This window comes from Nerophis lumbriciformis, linkage group LG21 (genome assembly GCF_033978685.3).
Source record: "Nerophis lumbriciformis linkage group LG21, RoL_Nlum_v2.1, whole genome shotgun sequence".
Taxonomy (NCBI): Eukaryota; Metazoa; Chordata; class Actinopteri; order Syngnathiformes; family Syngnathidae; genus Nerophis; species Nerophis lumbriciformis.
Genome location: NC_084568.2, coordinates 13022545 through 13040780, shown reverse-complemented (window position 1 = coordinate 13040780; position 18236 = coordinate 13022545). Strand labels below are relative to the sequence as shown.

At 42.0% G+C, this 18236-nt stretch overlaps 3 protein-coding genes across 11 annotated transcripts in view; 1 reads left to right on the top strand and 2 right to left on the bottom strand.

Annotated features, from left to right (window-relative positions):
• The window catches only part of npr1b (natriuretic peptide receptor 1b), a 66508-nt gene extending 60572 nt beyond the window's left edge, over positions 1-5936 (top strand). For all 6 annotated transcript variants that reach the window (XM_061982961.1, XM_061982964.1, XM_061982963.1 and 3 more), the window contains 3 exons: positions 296-470; positions 3093-3191; positions 3254-5936. In XM_061982961.1, the coding sequence (XP_061838945.1) occupies positions 296-470; positions 3093-3191; positions 3254-3399 (420 nt within the window). In that variant the 3' untranslated portion in view covers positions 3400-5936. The remainder of the gene's footprint in view (positions 1-295; positions 471-3092; positions 3192-3253) is intronic.
• Positions 5937-6062: 126 nt separating this feature from the next.
• dek (DEK proto-oncogene) lies at positions 6063-12425 on the bottom strand. Of its 4 annotated transcripts, none has more exons than XM_061982965.1 (12): positions 12325-12425; positions 11780-11884; positions 11614-11706; positions 11435-11544; positions 11285-11379; positions 11086-11215; positions 10693-11028; positions 6733-6846; positions 6599-6665; positions 6392-6531; positions 6238-6306; positions 6063-6164 (listed from the first exon to the last, which is right to left on the bottom strand). In XM_061982965.1, the coding sequence occupies exons 2-12, from the start codon at positions 11871-11873 to the stop codon at positions 6153-6155; spliced, it is 1260 nt and encodes a 419-aa protein (XP_061838949.1). In that variant the 5' UTR covers positions 11874-11884; positions 12325-12425; the 3' UTR covers positions 6063-6152. The 4 variants fall into 4 exon arrangements, with proteins under 4 accessions (XP_061838949.1, XP_061838952.1, XP_061838951.1 ...); XM_061982968.1 differs by having other exon boundaries at positions 10693-11025; XM_061982967.1 differs by having other exon boundaries at positions 11780-11902; positions 12325-12367.
• Positions 12426-15817: 3392 nt separating this feature from the next.
• Positions 15818-16891, bottom strand: LOC133621387 (uncharacterized). Its single transcript, XM_061983429.1, has 4 exons — positions 16842-16891; positions 16358-16758; positions 16185-16286; positions 15818-16121 (listed from the first exon to the last, which is right to left on the bottom strand). Exons 1-4 carry the CDS (start codon positions 16876-16878, stop codon positions 16083-16085), a joined length of 579 nt encoding a protein of 192 aa, XP_061839413.1. The 5' UTR covers positions 16879-16891; the 3' UTR covers positions 15818-16082.
• Positions 16892-18236: the final 1345 nt, after the last annotated feature.

Below are 18236 nucleotides of genomic sequence, written 5' to 3'. Positions count from 1 at the left end.
AAAGAAAGGTGTTTAAATCTATAAATAATAGATATCAGTAAGTTAATCGGTTATCAGTATCGCTCTTGAGAAGCAGGAAGTTATCTGTTGAGGGTTGAAAAACAAACAAAAAAAACAACATTGTGCCCCCTTAGTTACACTAGTTTACACTTGTATGCGTTTTTTTGCCGGCCGCTCTCTGGACATCCCCGGTACTGCACTCTCAATGGTTACACAGTGTACTTACTGAAGTGTACTGATGCAAGTATGCCATTCGAGACGCAGCAGGAGTGTGTAACACAACTGGCGCCACCAGGTGGAGACCATCGGAGACGCGTACATGGTGGTCTCGGGGCTGCCGGTGAGGAACGGCAAGCTGCACGGCCGGGAGGTGGCGCGCATGGCCCTCGCCCTGCTGGACGCCGTCACCAGCTTCAAGATCCGCCATCGACCCGACGAGCAGCTTAAACTGAGGATCGGCGTCCACAGCGGTCAGACTCGCAAAACACACACATACACGACAATCAAGTTTGACCTGTATCTCGTATTTAAACACAGTGTTACTGTTCAAACTGTGTGTATTGTTGCATGGTCAAAAATACTATATACACTGCTTCGGCCCAAGCACCCACGGACAATGCCGAGCACCTACGTGGGATTGATGACAACTTTCAATCTTTACATTCATTTTTGGAAAATCAATCCTGTTGTTGTTAATTTTATGGCGAGTTTGATCCGTTTTACATAACAAAAAAGTCACAAATCATTTAGTCTATAAATAACAAAGCCTAATCAAGATCTAATGTCACAATGATCTTGACTTTAAGCACACTGCACACGAGTGAATGAAGTCCATACTTAGTCAACAGCCATACATGTCACACTAAGGGTGGCAGTATGAACAATGCCAACACTGTCATAAACATGTGCCATATAGTGAAACTCCACTAAGCAACAACGACAAACACATTTTGGAAGAACATTTGCACCGCAACATAAACACCACAGAAGAAATTCCCAGAATTCCCTGCAGCGCCAACTCTTCCGGGACGCTAAAATATAAACAAACGCCATTGGTGGATCTACACTTAACATCCACTGTAACGATACCACGTACAATAGCGTATCTAGTCGATACTACTATGATTACATCGATTTTTTAACATCACAAAATCTCATTTCGTTTTTTTAAATTTATATTACGTTTATAAAGTCAGGAAATATGTCCCTGGACACATGAGGACTTTGAATATGACCAATGTATGATCCTGTAACTACTTGGTATCGGATTGATACCCAAATTTGTGGTATCATCCAAAACTAATGTAAAGTATCAAACAACAGAATAATAATTGATTATTACATTTTAACAGAAGTGTAGATAGAACATGTTAAAAGAGAAAGTAAGCAGATATTAACAGTAAATGAACAAGTAGATTAATAATTAATTTTCTACCACTTGTCCTTCATAATGTTGACAAAATAATACAATGATAAATGACACAATATGTTACTGCATACATCAGCAGACTAATTAGGAGTCAAGTATGTTCACTATTTTATTTTAGGACAAAATTGCAATAAGAAACTCTAAAGCCTCTGAAGGCTTAGTGGCCACATGCGTGGACAGCACCTTTTAGCTCTTATTTATCATTTCCAAAATTGTGTACACTACTGAATTGGGGTCTTATGGCCCTTATGTGGACACTTATACTGCCATCTGGTGGTGTCAGAAGAGTATAACATACAATGGAATTTGGGGGGAAAAAAGGTGTAAAAATAAGAATTAGCATGTCACTAAACATGAAATACACATGTGTCAAAAGATGATTCTTAGTTTTTATTCTAATTAGGGTCCAATAAGCCCAAATAGCAAAGAGAAATAAAAAAGCATGTAAACAAACAGCTTGGGCCTTAAGAGGTAATGTACCCGAATATTTTTTTGTTAAAATAAAGCCAATAATGACATTTTTTGTGGTCGCCTTTATTTAGAAAAGTACCTAAATACTTTTGGTACCGGTACCAGTACCAAAATATTGGTATCGGGACAACACTAATACACACACACGCAGGCCCGGCCCTAACCAATCTGGCGCCCTAGGCAAGATTTTAGGTGCCCCCCCCACATGTGAAGTGTATATACTCACAAGAAACCGAATAGCTTTGTCTTTGACCTTTTTTTTTTTACTTACAACTATACCTAATATATAAAGGGGTGGAAAAGTGACTATTACCTGCAGGGCAAACATTAGCTAACCAGAAGGCAATAACAATGTAAACAAAAAACACCTGCTTAAAAGATCTAATACAAATGTCCCTGAGGAATGTAAGGTGGGAGTACTGTAATTACCTAACGTTACATTATTATTTTCCATAACAATTTAGCCCCCTCCACAATATTAACCCGACGTTAAAACAGAACTAGCTATTTATTGATTAGCAATTGCCGAATCATGTAACATTAGCTTAATGCTAAAAAGCCAGGTTACTATCACATTCTGTAACAGACAAATAATTTAATGTAGGCTAACGTTACCTACCTGCTACCTCTGTCTTTTCTCGTTTCTCCTCCTCTTCTTTTCTCTTTTTTCTTCCCTGGGCACCTGACAGTTTTGGCCGTTGTGACATCTTGTGTTGATTTTTTGATGTGGTGACGTCCAAAAAGAGTCATAATACGGGAAGGGAGGGGGCGCACCGTGCGGGGGGGGGGGGGCGTAATGTTGTAACAAATAATTTTAATTTTAATTTTAATTAACGTGGGATTATTTTTTGTATTTAGAAATACTAGTACCAACTTTTTTTCTTTTTTTTTTTCTCCAACATTTGTGGCACTGGCGTGGCGCCCCCTGATGGACGGCGCCCTTAGCATTTGCCTATACGGCCTATGCTACGGGCCGGCCCTGCACACACGGAGCACCCACTGGCAGAAATGTAGATTGGCGCCTATGTGTACTTCTGTATGGTTTATAATGAATACTTAGGCCTACTTCGCTACTTGGTCATTGTTGTGGCGCTTGGAGAGCCAAGTGTTTTCTTAGGTGTTACTTTATTTGAGAAAAAGTCATAGATGATGCGGTTTTCAAAATAAGAGTCCTGCTTGTGTGTGTGTGTAGGTCCGGTGTGTGCGGGTGTGGTGGGCCTGAAGATGCCTCGTTACTGTCTGTTTGGTGACACGGTCAACACCTCGTCCAGGATGGAGTCCAGCGGAGAAGGTGAACACATGACGTTTGTGATGTTGCCACGTTGACCCACGCGTGTCTGTGTGTGCGCACAGCCTTGAAGATCCACGTGTCGGCCGCCACCTGCGACGTCCTGCAGGAGTTCGGCTGCTTCCAGCTGGAGCTGAGAGGCGACGTGCAGGTCAAAGGCAAAGGGAAGATGACCACCTATTGGCTGCTGGGCGAGAGCAGCAGCCAATGAATGGAAGAGGGCGGGACCATGCCGTCATCACAAACATGAACGTTTGCCTCCCCCCCTCCGCCCCCATCCAATCAGAGCGCGCCGTCTTCCCAATGAGAACAGTGAGCAGCTTTGTCCACTAGATGGGGGTGTTGTCACGTCTGCAGCAGCAACGCCCTGCCAGGTTCTAAGGTCAAACAAACAACGACGTCATCTCAACCACACACTTTTGGGTACACCATGTACTCCGAATGTTGTAGTACTGTCCCAAATACACGACTGTTGTACACGCATCCATCACGATATTTACCTTCTTCTGTCCACCACTGTACTTTCCATCGCTATGACAGACCACCTCAAAAACGGATTAGAAGTTTTCCCAAATTAAAACTATGAACGTTAAAACACTGAATATTAACATATGAACGTCGCTCCTCTTCTACTTCTCAGACCACCTCCTCGATGACCCACGTTAAAATACAGCAGCGTAGCAGGCCTAAGTATTCATTAAAAACAGGGCAGAGGTTTTATTTAACAGGTATATGTAATATGTCTGGCCTCTGTAACATTACTCACAGTTTGAACAGTCACACTGTGTTTGAATATAGGGAAATAAAACACTGTACTTTATACAAGTGATTATTTGGCGTACCAATAGATCAGGGGTGTCAAACTCATTTTAGATCGGGGGCCACATGGAGAAAAGACTACTCCCAAGTGGGCCGGACTGGTAAAATCACGGCACGATGACTTAAAAATAAAGACAACTTCAGAATGCTTTCTTTGTTTAAACATAGAACAAGCACATTCTGAAAATGTAGAAATCATAATATTATTGGGGGTTTTTTACACTTACATGTTGCAGTTAATAGTATTCTACCTTTATTTGTCGTTATTTATACTTACTGAATAAATTAGGTGATAATGTTCATCAGTCAACTCATTAGTGTTAATTTTCAATCTATCAAGATAAAAAAATATAAAAATCAAATTAAAGGATGTTATTTATGTAGTTTGCTAATTTTCCTCAACTGGTGTACAAACGTGGTTTATTTTTTTTAACATATTAAGCATCATCTACAAAGAATTGCGACATCTAGTGGACACATTTAAAACAGCAGTTTCTTTCATTGAAAAATGTTGGTTCATTTTTATACTTAGCAGACTCATCCCGCTGTTTGTGGGCCTGATCTGGCCCACGGGCCGTACGTTTGACACCCCTGCACTAGCTGGAGCCAACGTTTGTGTTGTAGGTTATTTGTAGACACTACATTCAGAGTTGAGCATAAATAAGGTGACACATTCAGTGCAGATTAAAGCCATTTATATCGTTTGCTGATTCCACACTTGAAATGCACTACTTTTTACATATTACCACACATATGAAGTATATTTGCACAAAGATACCAGCCTGAATTGTACTCCGTATCGGATGGGAAACAAAATCCGCGGTATCGCGCATCACCAATCGCCAAATGTTGCCCCTCAGCTGCCAGTATTTCAAATTAGTCCCTCCGCCATGTAGCCAAGATGGCGACAATTGAGAGCGCACTTGTGATGTGTGGATCGATACTGAAATATCGACAGCCGATACCAGCTCTAATATCGAGTCTCAATTTAAAATACCGATACTTTAAGTTCAGGGGTGTCCAAACTTTTTCCATCAAGGGCCACATACTGGAATGTCAAAGTATGCGGGGGCCATGTTGATTTTTTTTTTAAATTGAAAACATTGCCAAAACAGATAATATAATAATATAAAGATAGAACTTAATATTATAGTTATATTATTATTAAGTTAAAACATTTAAACTTTTTCTCATTAAATCCCGATTTTTTCTTCTTCTTACATTTTCTGCTGTTTTTTCCTCTGTAAGAATAATAATACGATTGTGTAACTGCATAACCTAGTGCCTGTATGAAACTATTCATGTTCAATTACTCATTTAACAGTGTTAATTATTGTCATTTTTCAAATTAATTAATTCGTAAGATATATATTTTTAAATTATCCAACTAAACTTTGTTTATATTTTAAGTGCATTTTTTTTTATTTTGAGAGCTTCTGATATTTTAGATCAGGGGTGTCCCAACTTTTTCCACCAAGGGCCAAATCCTGCAAAGTCAAGTAGGGGGCGGACCATTTTGATATTTTTTTTATTTAAAAAAATGCTATAAACAACAACAAAAACCAATAAAAATGTAAGCAAAAAGAGCAAAAAAATCGTAATGTAATTAGAAAAATTGTTGTTTTTTTTAACTAGTAATAATATACTTAGTCACCTAACACAACGTTTAAATATGTATATCATTAGTACTGGTTTAAAAAAAAAAAAAAAAATTGTCAATATTTTCCGATTTTTTTTGCTCTTTTTTCTTACATTTTTATTGTTTTTTTTCTTTTCTTTTTTTGATAGAGAGGTTATTATTTGCAAACACAACTTTGAGTTTTTGCAGACCCATTAGCTATATTTGCACAAAGTATCGGACCGGTATCGTCGATACCAGCCTGAATTTTAGTCGCATTTGAAAGAAAATCAGCAGTATCGCATATCATTACTGCACACTCGCCGTTTGGAGTACATTTTACTGCATTTGGATGTACGTTTCAGCGTGAGCACTTGTGTACTTAAGTAAGTATACTGAGTGCAAGTACTTAGTGAATTGTACTGATGGAAGCAGACTTTTAGTTGAAAGAATTTAATTAAACATGAAAGAAAGAAAATGTACAAATGTCTTCACGATGAACCATAGCTGTAAATCACGTCCACTCTTCATGTGATGAGCTGCGACACACAAACACTCGTTAATACTTTGTGTTTAAGAGTGTGTGTGTGTGTGTGTGTGTGCGTGACTCACGGACTTGACCGACTGCTTGATGAAGTTTTTCCTGCCGCTCAGGTCGTGATCAGCATACGTGTCAAACACCTGCAAAGTTTTCAAGCTGTCAACCAGTACGAGGAGCTAAGCCCCACCCACCTCCACCCCAACCCTGCTAGGCATGGCCACGCACCTTTTGGCAGATCTGCTTCATGGTCATCTCCTCCAGGTCGGCGTCCTTCAGAAGAGCGCGCACAGTCTCCTTCAGCTGCTTGTCACTCGGCGCTCGTCTGACCATCCTGCTGAGCGGCTCGTCCTCGTCCGACGTGTCGTCTGCGCCCGGCAGAGGTGAGAGTGGGCGCCGCGAGAAACGGGCCTGAGGCGTGCAAACGGGTCTCACCTGTGTTGGTGTTCCTGCTGCTGCTGTCGGCCTTCTTGGTCCTGGCGGCGGGTTTCTTCTTCTTCTCCTTAGCCGGACAAAACAGGAACGTTACTCGGCGTGGACAAACGCCGTTGGGGGCGTCGACGGTTTACCTTCTCCACATCCTCGCTGTCCAGGTCGTCATCGGAGACGTCCGCCTTGAAACGCTTTCGGGGAGGGGGCGTTTTCTTGGCCGGCGTTCGGGAACGCTTCTTAGGCTTTTTTACCTGGTGAATTTTAAAGGGGAATTTTGCTTATTATTCACAATCCTTATGTAAGACAAAAACACACATTTTTCTTTTTTATGCATCCTAAATAGTAAATAAACACTAGCAAAAGTCAGCTAACAATGGAGCCACTAACAGTCCCTCTATTCCGCCTATAAAGCGCTCTAAAAAGCCTCCAATGTTTTAAAAACACGCTGTAAGTATATATGTAATGTAGTAACATTCATAATATGTAATATTTTATTATTTTAAGCATGCGGCGGCGTATTCATTTCACAGACGCATCACAACCATCGCTTTTCCTTCAACAACAACAACACTACTAATCGTGGCAGACTTCATGAGAGACAACAAAGACTACTTTGGGACAAACAATCCAGAAACTTCTATTTTTGACGCTGAATATAAGAATATACATTTTCGATCCGGGTTGTCCAAACTGTTTCCACTGAGGGCCGCACACTGAAAAATCAAAGCACGCGGGGGCCATTTTGATATTTTCCTTTTTCAAAACTAATAACATTTTTTTTAACCTTTGGGGCTCCCCTCAAGTTGGGTCCTGGGGAGCCTGGGGAGTCATATTTTATTTTATGACTCTTGTATTCAACCCCTAAATCTCTAGATCATCTGTTGATATACGTTTTTTTTTTATTACGTTTTATAATCTTTTTGTCCCCCATCCACACACTCCACTCACCGTGGACAACCAAACTACCATTTTCCAAGTTCAAAATAATTCCAAGAATTCTCGGTTTCCCAAAGCCCTTTTTTCACCTCTTCCTGGAAAGTTTTCACAGTCCGCATTTTTTAACTGTTTCTGACCATTCCACCTTCAAATCATTACTCTTAGTCGGGACAACAAATGTTCTTATTTTTTCTTTAGTAAAAATGTCAGTTTTTCCCGAAATTCCAAAATGCATCCATCCATTTTCTACCGCTTGTCCCTTTTGGGGTCGCTGGAGCCTATCTCAGCTGCATTCGGGCAGATTGATTGATTGATTGAAACTTTTATTAGTAGATTGCACAGTACAGTACATATTCCGTACAATTGACCACTAAATGGTAACACCCGAATACGTTTTTCAACTTGTTTAAGTCGGGGTCCACGTTAATCAATTCATGGTAAGGAAGGCGGGGTACACCCTGGACAAGTCGCCACCTCATCGCAAGGTCAACACAGAAAGACAGACAACATTCACACGTAAAAAAAAAAAAAAAAGTTGTATAGGTACGTTTTCTTCTTACGATAAAAAGTTGCAAATTACTTGACTATTATTGTTGACGACGATGTTCCATTTAAAAGTGTGATAGTTTTGTGCAATTTGGCAGAAAGTCAAATATTCGCAACGGACAAATTCCCAAATGAAAAAGTAACTTACTCATTCAACTTTTGTCCGATCAATGAGCTAAATTAATGTTTACCACAGCCAATCGCGTTACAAAAAATTGGATACAAAAAAAGTTGTAAAAGTATGTTTTCTTTTTGCGTAAAAAAGTTGCACATTTTTTGATTCATTTTGTTGATGACGCTCTTTGACTTAGAAGTTTGATAGTTTAGTTCAATTTGGCCGAAAGTCGAAAATTTGCACCGGACAAATTTCCTAAGTGAAAAAGTAACGTTTTTGTCCGATCATTTAGCTCAGCGAAGGTTTCCCACAGCCAATTGGGTTTTAAAAAAATGGTATACCGGTAGGTACAATAAAAAGTTGAAAACTACTTGACTATTATTGTTGACGACAATCTTCGACTTGGAAGTGTGATAGTTTAGTGCAATTTGGCCGAAAGTCAAATATTCACGACAGACAAATTCCGGAGCCAAAAAGTAACGTATTCATCCGACTTTTGTCTGATCAATGAGCTAAATGATGGTTCCCTACAACCAATCGCAGAAAAAAAAACAATAATAAGTATGTTTTCTTCTTGCAATGAAAAATTGCAAACTACTTGATTATTATCCTTGATGACGATCTTCGACTTACAAAAATGGAGGTTTCCCACGGATAATTGCGTTATACAAAGTCGAATAAGTACGTTGCCTTCTTGCGAATTCCAAATCCCAAAATACCAATTAAAATTCAAACTGCGTCAACATTTTTGAACTGTTTCGAAAAATTTCAACACCGACCCATTCGTATCATTTAGGACAACTGTTGTATTACCTATATTTTCTAAACTTCCCGTTTTACCCAAAATTCCCAAATTTCCAGGAAATTCAAATGAATGGACGTATTTATAGTTCTACAATGGCCGCTAAAACATTAGCTGCGGCCTGCAAATGGCCCCCGGGGCCACTCTTTGGACACCTCTGATTTAGAAGCTGTGTGCTTAACAGATGTAGCTTTAATGAAACACTAAGCATCATGTTGCAGTATTGCTAACTGAACATAAAACAATCACTTACTGTACAATGTCTGCTCTCACTGGGATAAAGACTGATGGCATGTTTATATCTTGCCGTTTACATGAAGAATTAATCACAATCCTCATGAAAGTAAAAAATAAAAAAAACATGTCTTTTCATGTCTTTCTCTGCCTGTCTAAGTTAGATGTCAAAATTGACCAACTTGTGGGTTTATGTCCACAACCTTCTACTATTCAGGTGAGAGGCTTGATTTATAATCTAGAATTAACTTTCACCAACTCAGAGGCGATGCAGCAGCTCAATATGTCCATATAGCAGCATAAGCTAGTTAGCGCTCTGTGATCAATGCGCTGCTAAAAACAGTTTTTCTGCATTAGCGCTTATAATGACAATACTGCTAATACTTGTTAATATTCACGACATGTAAATAGAGTATTGTTAGCGAGTTTGGGTGTTTTTAGAGTCATTTAAGGGCGCAATAGTAGCTGCATTGTTAGCCACCTCGTACTTGCCATATTTTATGACTAAGAATTAGAGATGTCCGATAATATCAGACTGCCGATATTATCGGCCGATAAATGCTTTAAAATGTAATATCGGAAATTATCGGTTTCAAAATGATCGGTATCGGTTTCATAAAGTAATATGTATGACTTTCTAAAACGCCGCTGTGTACACGGACGTAGGGAGAAGTACAGAGCGCCAATAAACCTTAAAGGCACTTCCGTTGCGTGCCGGCCCAGTCACATATTACCTACGCCTTTTCACTCACATAAGTGAATGTAATGCATACTTGGTCAACAGCCATACACACTAAGGGTGGCCGTATAAACAACTTTAACACTGTTACAAATATGCGCCACACTGTGAACCCACACCAAACAAGAATGACAAACACATTTCGGGAGAACATCCGCACCGTAACACAACATAAACACAACAGAACAAATACCCAGAACCCCTTGCAGCACTAACGCTTCCGGGACGCTACAATATACACTCCCGCTACCCCCCACCCCACCCCCACTTCAACCCCGCCCACCTCAACCTCCTCATGCTCTCTCAGGGAGAGCATGTCCCAAATTCCAAGCTGCTGTTTTAAAGCATGTTAAAAAAAATAATGCACTTTGTGACTTCAATAATAAATATGGCAGTACCATGTTGGCATTTTTTCCCATAACTTGAGTTGATTTAATTTGGAAAACCTTGTTATAATTTTTAATGCATCCAGCGGGGCATCACAACAAAATTAGGCATAATAATGTGTTAATTGCACGACGGTATATATCGGTTGATATCGGAATCGGTAATTAAGAGTTGGACAATATCGGAATATCGGCAAAAAAGCCATTATCGGACATCTCTACTAAGAATGCATTAAAAAAAAGAAAAATGTGTTCTTGTCCAAAAAAAGTGCCCTTTAAGAGGAACAAACAGCGTGTGTGTGTGTGTGTGTGTGTGTGTGTGTGGCCATCTTCCGTCACCTCTTCATCTTCCTCCTCATCTACGGACTGCTCAGACGACTCCTTGTCTTTTTCCGACGACTCTTCGTCCTTTTCCGACGACTCTTCGTCCTTTTCCGACGACTCTTCGTCCTTTTCCGACGACTTGTCCCCCGCCGCCGCCTTCTCTTCCTTGTCATGCTCCTCGTCGTCGGTGCTGGAGTCCATGACAATGGCCTTGGACTTGCTCCCCGCTCTGGACTTCTTGGGGCTGGACGAGGTGCGTCCCGCCTTGGCGTCGCTCTTCTTGCCCTTGGCGGCGGACTTGTCGGTTGACACTTTTTTCTTGGACCTCTTCTTCTTCTTGGCAGGAAGCTGCTAAGAAGGAGGGAAGTCAGACCGAGGACCAGAAGCAGAACCTACTTAGGCGCTCACCTTGCCGCTGTTCTTGGGCGAGATCAGGTACGTCAGGATCCGGTCCACCATATCTGAGTGCGTCCCTTTCTTCTCCAGATCCAAGATGCTACAGATGACCTTCAGCTTGGCGTTGGTCAGGTGAGAAGCCCTGCGTCCAATCAGGCGACGGTGCCAGGTAAGCGATTAGCGAGGACGCCGGCGAACCGCCGCGACTCACCTGAGAAGTTTTTCCCGCTTTTTGATGTACTGCTCGCTGCCGGCGGGGAAAGGGAAACCATTGAAGAGGCGAAGGTTCTTCTTAACGGTGGAAATCTGACAGAGAACAAAGGTCAGGGTGCACCTGGTTTGCCGGCGGCCGTCTTCCTACCTTCCCCGGCCGCTCAAACAAGATGACGTGCAGGGGCTTCAGGTCGTCGGGCTTCAGTTTGTTGATCTGCAAGTTGGTGCGCGGAATGTCCCCCAGCTTGTCGCCGCTTCCTGCACAGACGGACGGACGTCGGCCGGCGTCGACTCGGGCGAGGGGGGGGGAAAAAGAAGTCCACATACCCTCGCCGATCGTCAGCTCTTTATGCTTGGGCGCCTGGAAGTCGAGTCTGTCCACGCTCTTCTTGGCACGCTTTCCCTCCACGATGACGTCCCCTGCGCGGTCACAACACAGTGTTTAGCAAGCCCCGCCCACACCGCGGACAAACAGGAAGTGGACCCGCTCTACCTGCTGACTTCAACGAGGTTTCCTTTGCACTCAACTCGTCTTCCTGCGATGTCTCCAGCAGCTCGGCCTTGAACTCTTCCGCCATGTTGCTCATAGCAGCGCCACCTGTTGAACACAAAACACCTTAAAGTGAGGAGTCACGTGATCATAGCAGCTATCCCCATCACGTGACTTTGAGCTTCCAAGTAAACAATGTACATTTAGGCCAAAGTACTGATTTTTTTTTTTTTTTAAAGTTGCATGCAACATGTAGATGGCGCCAAAAACAGAGATTACGTCGCAATGTTTGTCATCGTGTAGAAACTTCGGGAACAGCGCCGATGAATCCACGCAATAGATAAAAGAACCTTTGTGCTCATTTTTAAACGTCAAACTTCCTTGGTAATGTTGACTTCCAACAGGACAGTTAGCACGTTAGCCTCACGTCCACTAATGTTATACGTTGACATGTTAGACGACTTGTAAAAACCCACAACAGACACACAACAAACACAAACACGCACTTGGTGACGGTGTTGTCAAAAAAAAGCTGCTAAAGTTGTTACCTTGTTGTCACGCGAGGAAGACACTTCCCTCTTTTTGAGTCCCGATGGCGGTTTATTTGGGGGCGGGGCTACGGCCGCGTTGTCTCCATTGATTGGATAGGAGAGCAATGACGACATGTTGAACTTCTTCGATGGGTGATAGTGGCGGCGTGCAGAACTCGCTATCGCCATCTAGCAGTCACAGCCTGTATTACGTCAACAACTCAACAGCAGTATTTCGGCGTCTTTCCCGGAAGTTCGTATTTTTTTATATCTTTTATAGCCAATATTTGTTTGGTACACGTGACGTTTATAATTGGGTGGTAAGCGTGTGTTCAGTTCACCCTGTTTGCTAAAAGAAAAAGTTAATATTTACACTAGTTTACATTACTGTGATGTCAAAAACTGACCTTAAAGCAGATCTGGGCAAATTAAGGCCCGGGGGCCACATGCAGCCCGTTGAGCTTTTCAATCTGGCCCGCCAGACATTCCCAAATAATTTTTTTAGATCTTTAAGATGGAAACTGTAGCTGCCATTATGATGTGCAGTCATGTTTTCTAATGACCGTAAGTCTTCAACTATACAAAGTATTTCAATGGTTGGAATCTGCGCTTATGGATGATATACTAGTTACTATGGTAATGTAATTAGTTACTATGGTCATCTAATTAGTTACTATGGTCATCTACGTCACAGCAGCTCAGACGAGGCACCAAGCAGTGTGGGCGGGAAGTGTTTCCACAGACGCAGAAGGAGATTTTCACAACAAAGTTCTAAAGCTTAGTGATGTATAGAATAGAATAGAATAGAATAGAATATAAAGTACTTTATTGATCCCTGGGGGGAATTCAGCAAATATCAGATATATCAGATTGTAGGTGGGTTTATTTTGTACCCTTCACGTTCATATTGCACTTGTTTGTTGCATTTTTGTTGCGTTTCACTTGATTGTAAAATATGTCAATCGAAAGGGGGTGTAACATTCATATTTTGTCAATATTCAGTGTTTTATCATTCATAGAAAAATGTCAAATTCCATTACGTATTTTAAGGCGGTCTGTCATAACGTTTTTAGCATTCAATCAGACATTATTGTGAGGTTTTGTAGTAGTGTTCCTAAAGACACATTTTTTTCTCTAAATGGGGCCCCTGAGTCAAAATAATTGCCCAGGCCTGCCTTAAAGCTATAGTACAGGCGTGTCCAAACGTTTTGCCTTGAGGGCCGCACACTGAAAAATCAAAGCATGCAAGGGCCATTTTAATATTTTTTTATTTTCAAAACATATATATATATATATATATATATATATATATATATATATATATATATATATATATATATATATATATATATATATGAATGAGTGTGTGTGTGTGTGTGTGTGTGTGTGTGTGTGTGTGTGTGTATAAAGGGTCCCAGAAACCTTTAAGGGTTTCAGTCATAAATAAAATGCTAAAAATAAGTCATATGTTAGGCTCCAGCGCCCCCCGCGACCCCAAAGGGAATAAGCGGTAGAAAATGGATGGGATGGATGGATGTTATTTTCTTTCAACACGATATAGACTTTTATTTTGTATTGCTTATGTTTTATGCCTTAAAAAAAAACTGTTTTTTATGACAAAAACACGAAAATACTCAACATATTTCACCCAAAAAATTTCAAAGAGTAATATTTAATGTGAAGTAGTTGGAGCCTTAAAAAGGTCAATAATTCTTAACGTCAATACTTTTAATTCATTATTATCTTTTGAGCAATGTAATTTTTTTTAAATCCCACTAAAGTTCTCAGGGATCCACAAATGGTCAGGGGAGTTGGCGGGCCAATTTAGAACAGAAATACCATGGTCCGTAAACCAGGCACGGGTAGATTTTGCGCTGTGTGCAGGCGCCAAGTCCTGTTGGAACTTGAAATCTCCATCTCCATAGAGCAGGTCAGCAGCAGGAAGCATGAAGTGCTCTAAAACTTGCTGGTAGACTGCTGCGTTGACCCTGGATCTCAGGAAACAGAGTGGACCGACACCAGCAGATGACATGGCACCCCAAACCATCACTGATGGTGGAAACTTTACACTAGACTTCAGGCAACGTGGATCCTGTGCCTCTCCTGTCTTCCTCCAGACTCTGGGACCTCGATTTCCAAAGGAAATGCAAGATTTGCATGGTTGGGTGATGGTTTGGGGTGCCATGTCATCTGCTGGTGTCGGTCCACTCTGTTTCCTGAGATCCAGGGTCAACGCAGCCGTCTACCAGCAAGTTTTAGAGCACTTCATGCTTCCTGCTGCTGACCTGCTCTATGGAGATGGAGATTTCAAGTTCCAACAGGACTTGGCGCCTGCACACAGCGCAAAATCTACCCGTGCCTGGTTTACGGACCATGGTATTTCTGTTCTAAATTGGCCCGCCAACTCCCCTGACCTTAGCCCCATAGAAAATCTGTGGGGTATTGTGAAAAGGAAGATGCAGAATGCCAGACCCAAAAACGCAGAAGAGTTGAAGGCCACTATCAGAGCAACCTGGGCTCTCATAACACCTGAGCAGTGCCAGAAACTCATCGACTCCATGCCACGCCGCATTAACGCAGTAATTGAGGCAAAAGGAGCTCCAACCAAGTATTGAGTATTGTACATGCTCATATTTTTCATTTTCATACTTTTCAGTTGGCCAACATTTCTAAAAATCCCTTTTTTGTATTAGCCTTAAGTAATATTCTAATTTTGTGACACACGGAATTTTGGATTTTCATTTGTTGCCACTTCAAATCATCAAAATTAAATGAAATAAACATTTGAATGCATCAGTCTGTGTGCAATGAATAAATATAATGTACAAGTTACACCTTTTGAATGCAATTACTGAAATAAATCAAGTTTTTCAAAATATTCTAATTTACTGGCTTTTACCTGTATAATATACATATATGCTTCCTCCCACCCCCAAAGACATGCACCTGGGGATTGGTTGATTGGCAACACTAAATTGGTCTTAGTGTGTGAATGTGAGTGTGAATGTTGTCTGTCTATCTGTGTTGGCCCTGTGATGAGGTGGCGACTTGTCCAGGGTGTACCCCGCCTTCCGCCCGATTGTAGCTGAGATAGGCTCCAGCACCCCCAGCGACCCCGAAAGGGATAAGCGGTAGAAAATGGATGGATGGATATAGACACACACACACATATACATACATTTATATGTATATATACAAACACATATTTACATACATACATATATAGTATAGGTATATATATACATGTGCACATATATACTTATAGATATGTAAATATATACACATATATACATTTTTGTATATATGTGTATATATATATTTGTGTTTGTGTATATATATATATTGATATGTGATTGGCCGGGAGTGTGGACGCACCCCCGCCCACACTGACCTCTGACCTAACGAGTCGCCCCCTTTGGGCGTGAGCGTTGCTCCCAATGGGACATCAGTATCCGTGTGTGTATGGTGTAATCTGATTACAAATGTATGACAGAGTCTGACAATTGGATGATTGTTTTTATTTATCCTCTCATGTCCTTATGCTGAGGTGATTGACGAGCAGGTTGCCATGGAGATGAAAGACGTGGTCTGACTCACCGAGCCGAGCCCCACAGGAACCACTTGGACTTGGACCTCCGGCATTCCTGGCCGAGGTGCTCCACCTTCCTCCGTCGACACATTAATCGTCATTTTTGATCGATCTGCAATTACTGGAAACCCGCAAGAATAAAAAAAAGACCAAAAAAAAAAGTTTTGTCCTGCGCCCTCGCAGACCCTCACATGGCGGTCATCTTGGCGGGCTTGTCCACGTCCTCCTGAAAGACAGAAGAGGGTCGTACCGATGTTCCCCTGACTCATGCGCCTCGGCATGGACTCACGTAAGCGCCGCCGTTGGAGTGCCAGAAGCGAGAGTGTGTGGTGTAGAGGGGGATGTCGTCAGGGCGCTCATGTCGCCCCTTAGAGCAGCAGCACCACGACAGCTGGTGGGAAGAAGAAGCGTGATCAGCACTGATCAATAATCGATAATAGAAGTCGTTATATAAGTAGTGACCAGTCCAACGAGCAGCAGGATCAGCAGCAGCAGAACCAGAGCAGCCAGAACCAGCAGAGCGATTCCCCAATCGGGAACGCCCGCCGCCGGCGGCGCAGTCTTGGTGGTCGACGCCGTGGTCGACGCCGTGGTCGACGCCGTGGTCGACGCCGTGGTCGACGCCGTGGTCGACGCCGTGGTCGACGCCGTGGTCGACGCCGTGGTCGACGCCGTGGTCGACGCCGTGGTCGACGCCGTGGTCGACGTCATGGCGGCGGATGTGGAGTCACCGGGGGTGCTGTTGGTTGCCGTGGATACAGGAAGTGTCGTGGACTGTTGGGTCATGACGGGGTCCGCAGAGGTTGCCATGGTGGCGGTCGTGTTCGTCTCCGCCGGGACGGCCATCGTGGCGATGGCCAACGCTGGAGACGAAAAGGAACAAACAAACACGCACGGTAAACGTCCAGTGAACGAATGAATGAGTCACATGACACAAAAGTCTCACCTGTGATCCATATTGCGAGCTCATTCCCAGACCACATTATGAAGTGTGTGTGTGTGTGTGTGTGTCACTCTTATAGCCACCTGCACGCAGGCGGAGCCACACCCACAAGCAGCCAGGAGTAATAACAGAGCGCCACACAGTGGTAGTGTTGTCCCGATACCAATATTTTGGTACCGGTACAGAAAAATTTATTTTGGTACTTTTCTAGATAAAGGGTACCACAAAAAGTGTCATTATTGGCTTTATTTTAAGAAAAAATCTTAGGGTACATTAAACATATGTTTCTTATTGCAAGTTTGTCCTTAAATAAAATATTGAACATACGAGAAAACTTGTCTTTTAGTAGTAAGTAAACAAACAAAGGCTCCTAATTTAGTCTGCTTGTCATGATCCGTGGCCCAGATCATGTTTTTGTTATTTTCTGTTAGTTTTGGACTCCCTTAGTTCCTGTTGTTGTGCACCCTTGAGTTTGTTTAGCTACCTTGGCTACTTATTATTTTCACCTGCCTCTGATTGGTGTTCGGGACGCTCACCTGTTCCCCGAGCACTAATCAGAGGCATTATTTAAGCCTGCCTTTGGCGGTCAGTCAGCGTGGCTTCTTAGTTTGCTTTTGCTACAGTTACGTGAGTATTCCTTGTCTTTTTGCCTATGCTAAGTGTTAGCGTTTGCTTCGAGTGCGATCGGCACATTATTCCTCTGACTTGTTTTCAGTTATTGGTACTTGTTTGAGTTCTGCAAATAAATCATGTTCCTACCTGCACGTCCTGTCTGGAGTGGTCCGTTTGCATCCCGGGGGAACGAACCTCGCAGCAACCTGCGACCCTCCTGTACGTGACACTGCTGACATATGCAGTAACATATTGTGTCATTTATCATTCGATTATTTTGTCAACATTATTAAGGACAAGTGGTAGAAAATGAATAATTAATCTACTTGTTCATTTACTGTTAATATCTGCTTACTTTCTCTTTTAACATGTTCTATCTACACTTCTGTTAAAATGTAATAATCACTTATTCTTCTGTTGTTTGATACTTTACATTAGTTTTGGATGATACCACAAATTTGGGTATCAATCCGATACCAAGTAGTTACAGGATCATACATTGGTCATATTCAAAGTCCTCATGTGTCCAGGAACATATTTCCTGACTTTATAAACATAATATAAAAACAAAAACAAAAACTAAATAAGATTTTGTGATGCTACAAAATATCGATGTCATCATAGTAGTATCGACTAGATACGCTCCTGTACTTAGTATCATTACAGTGGATGTTAGGTGTAGATCCACCAATGGCGTGTGTTTATATTGTTGTGTCCCGGAAGAGTTTGTGCTGCAGGGAATTCTGGGAATTTGTTCTGTAGTGTTTATGTTGGGCTGCGGCACAA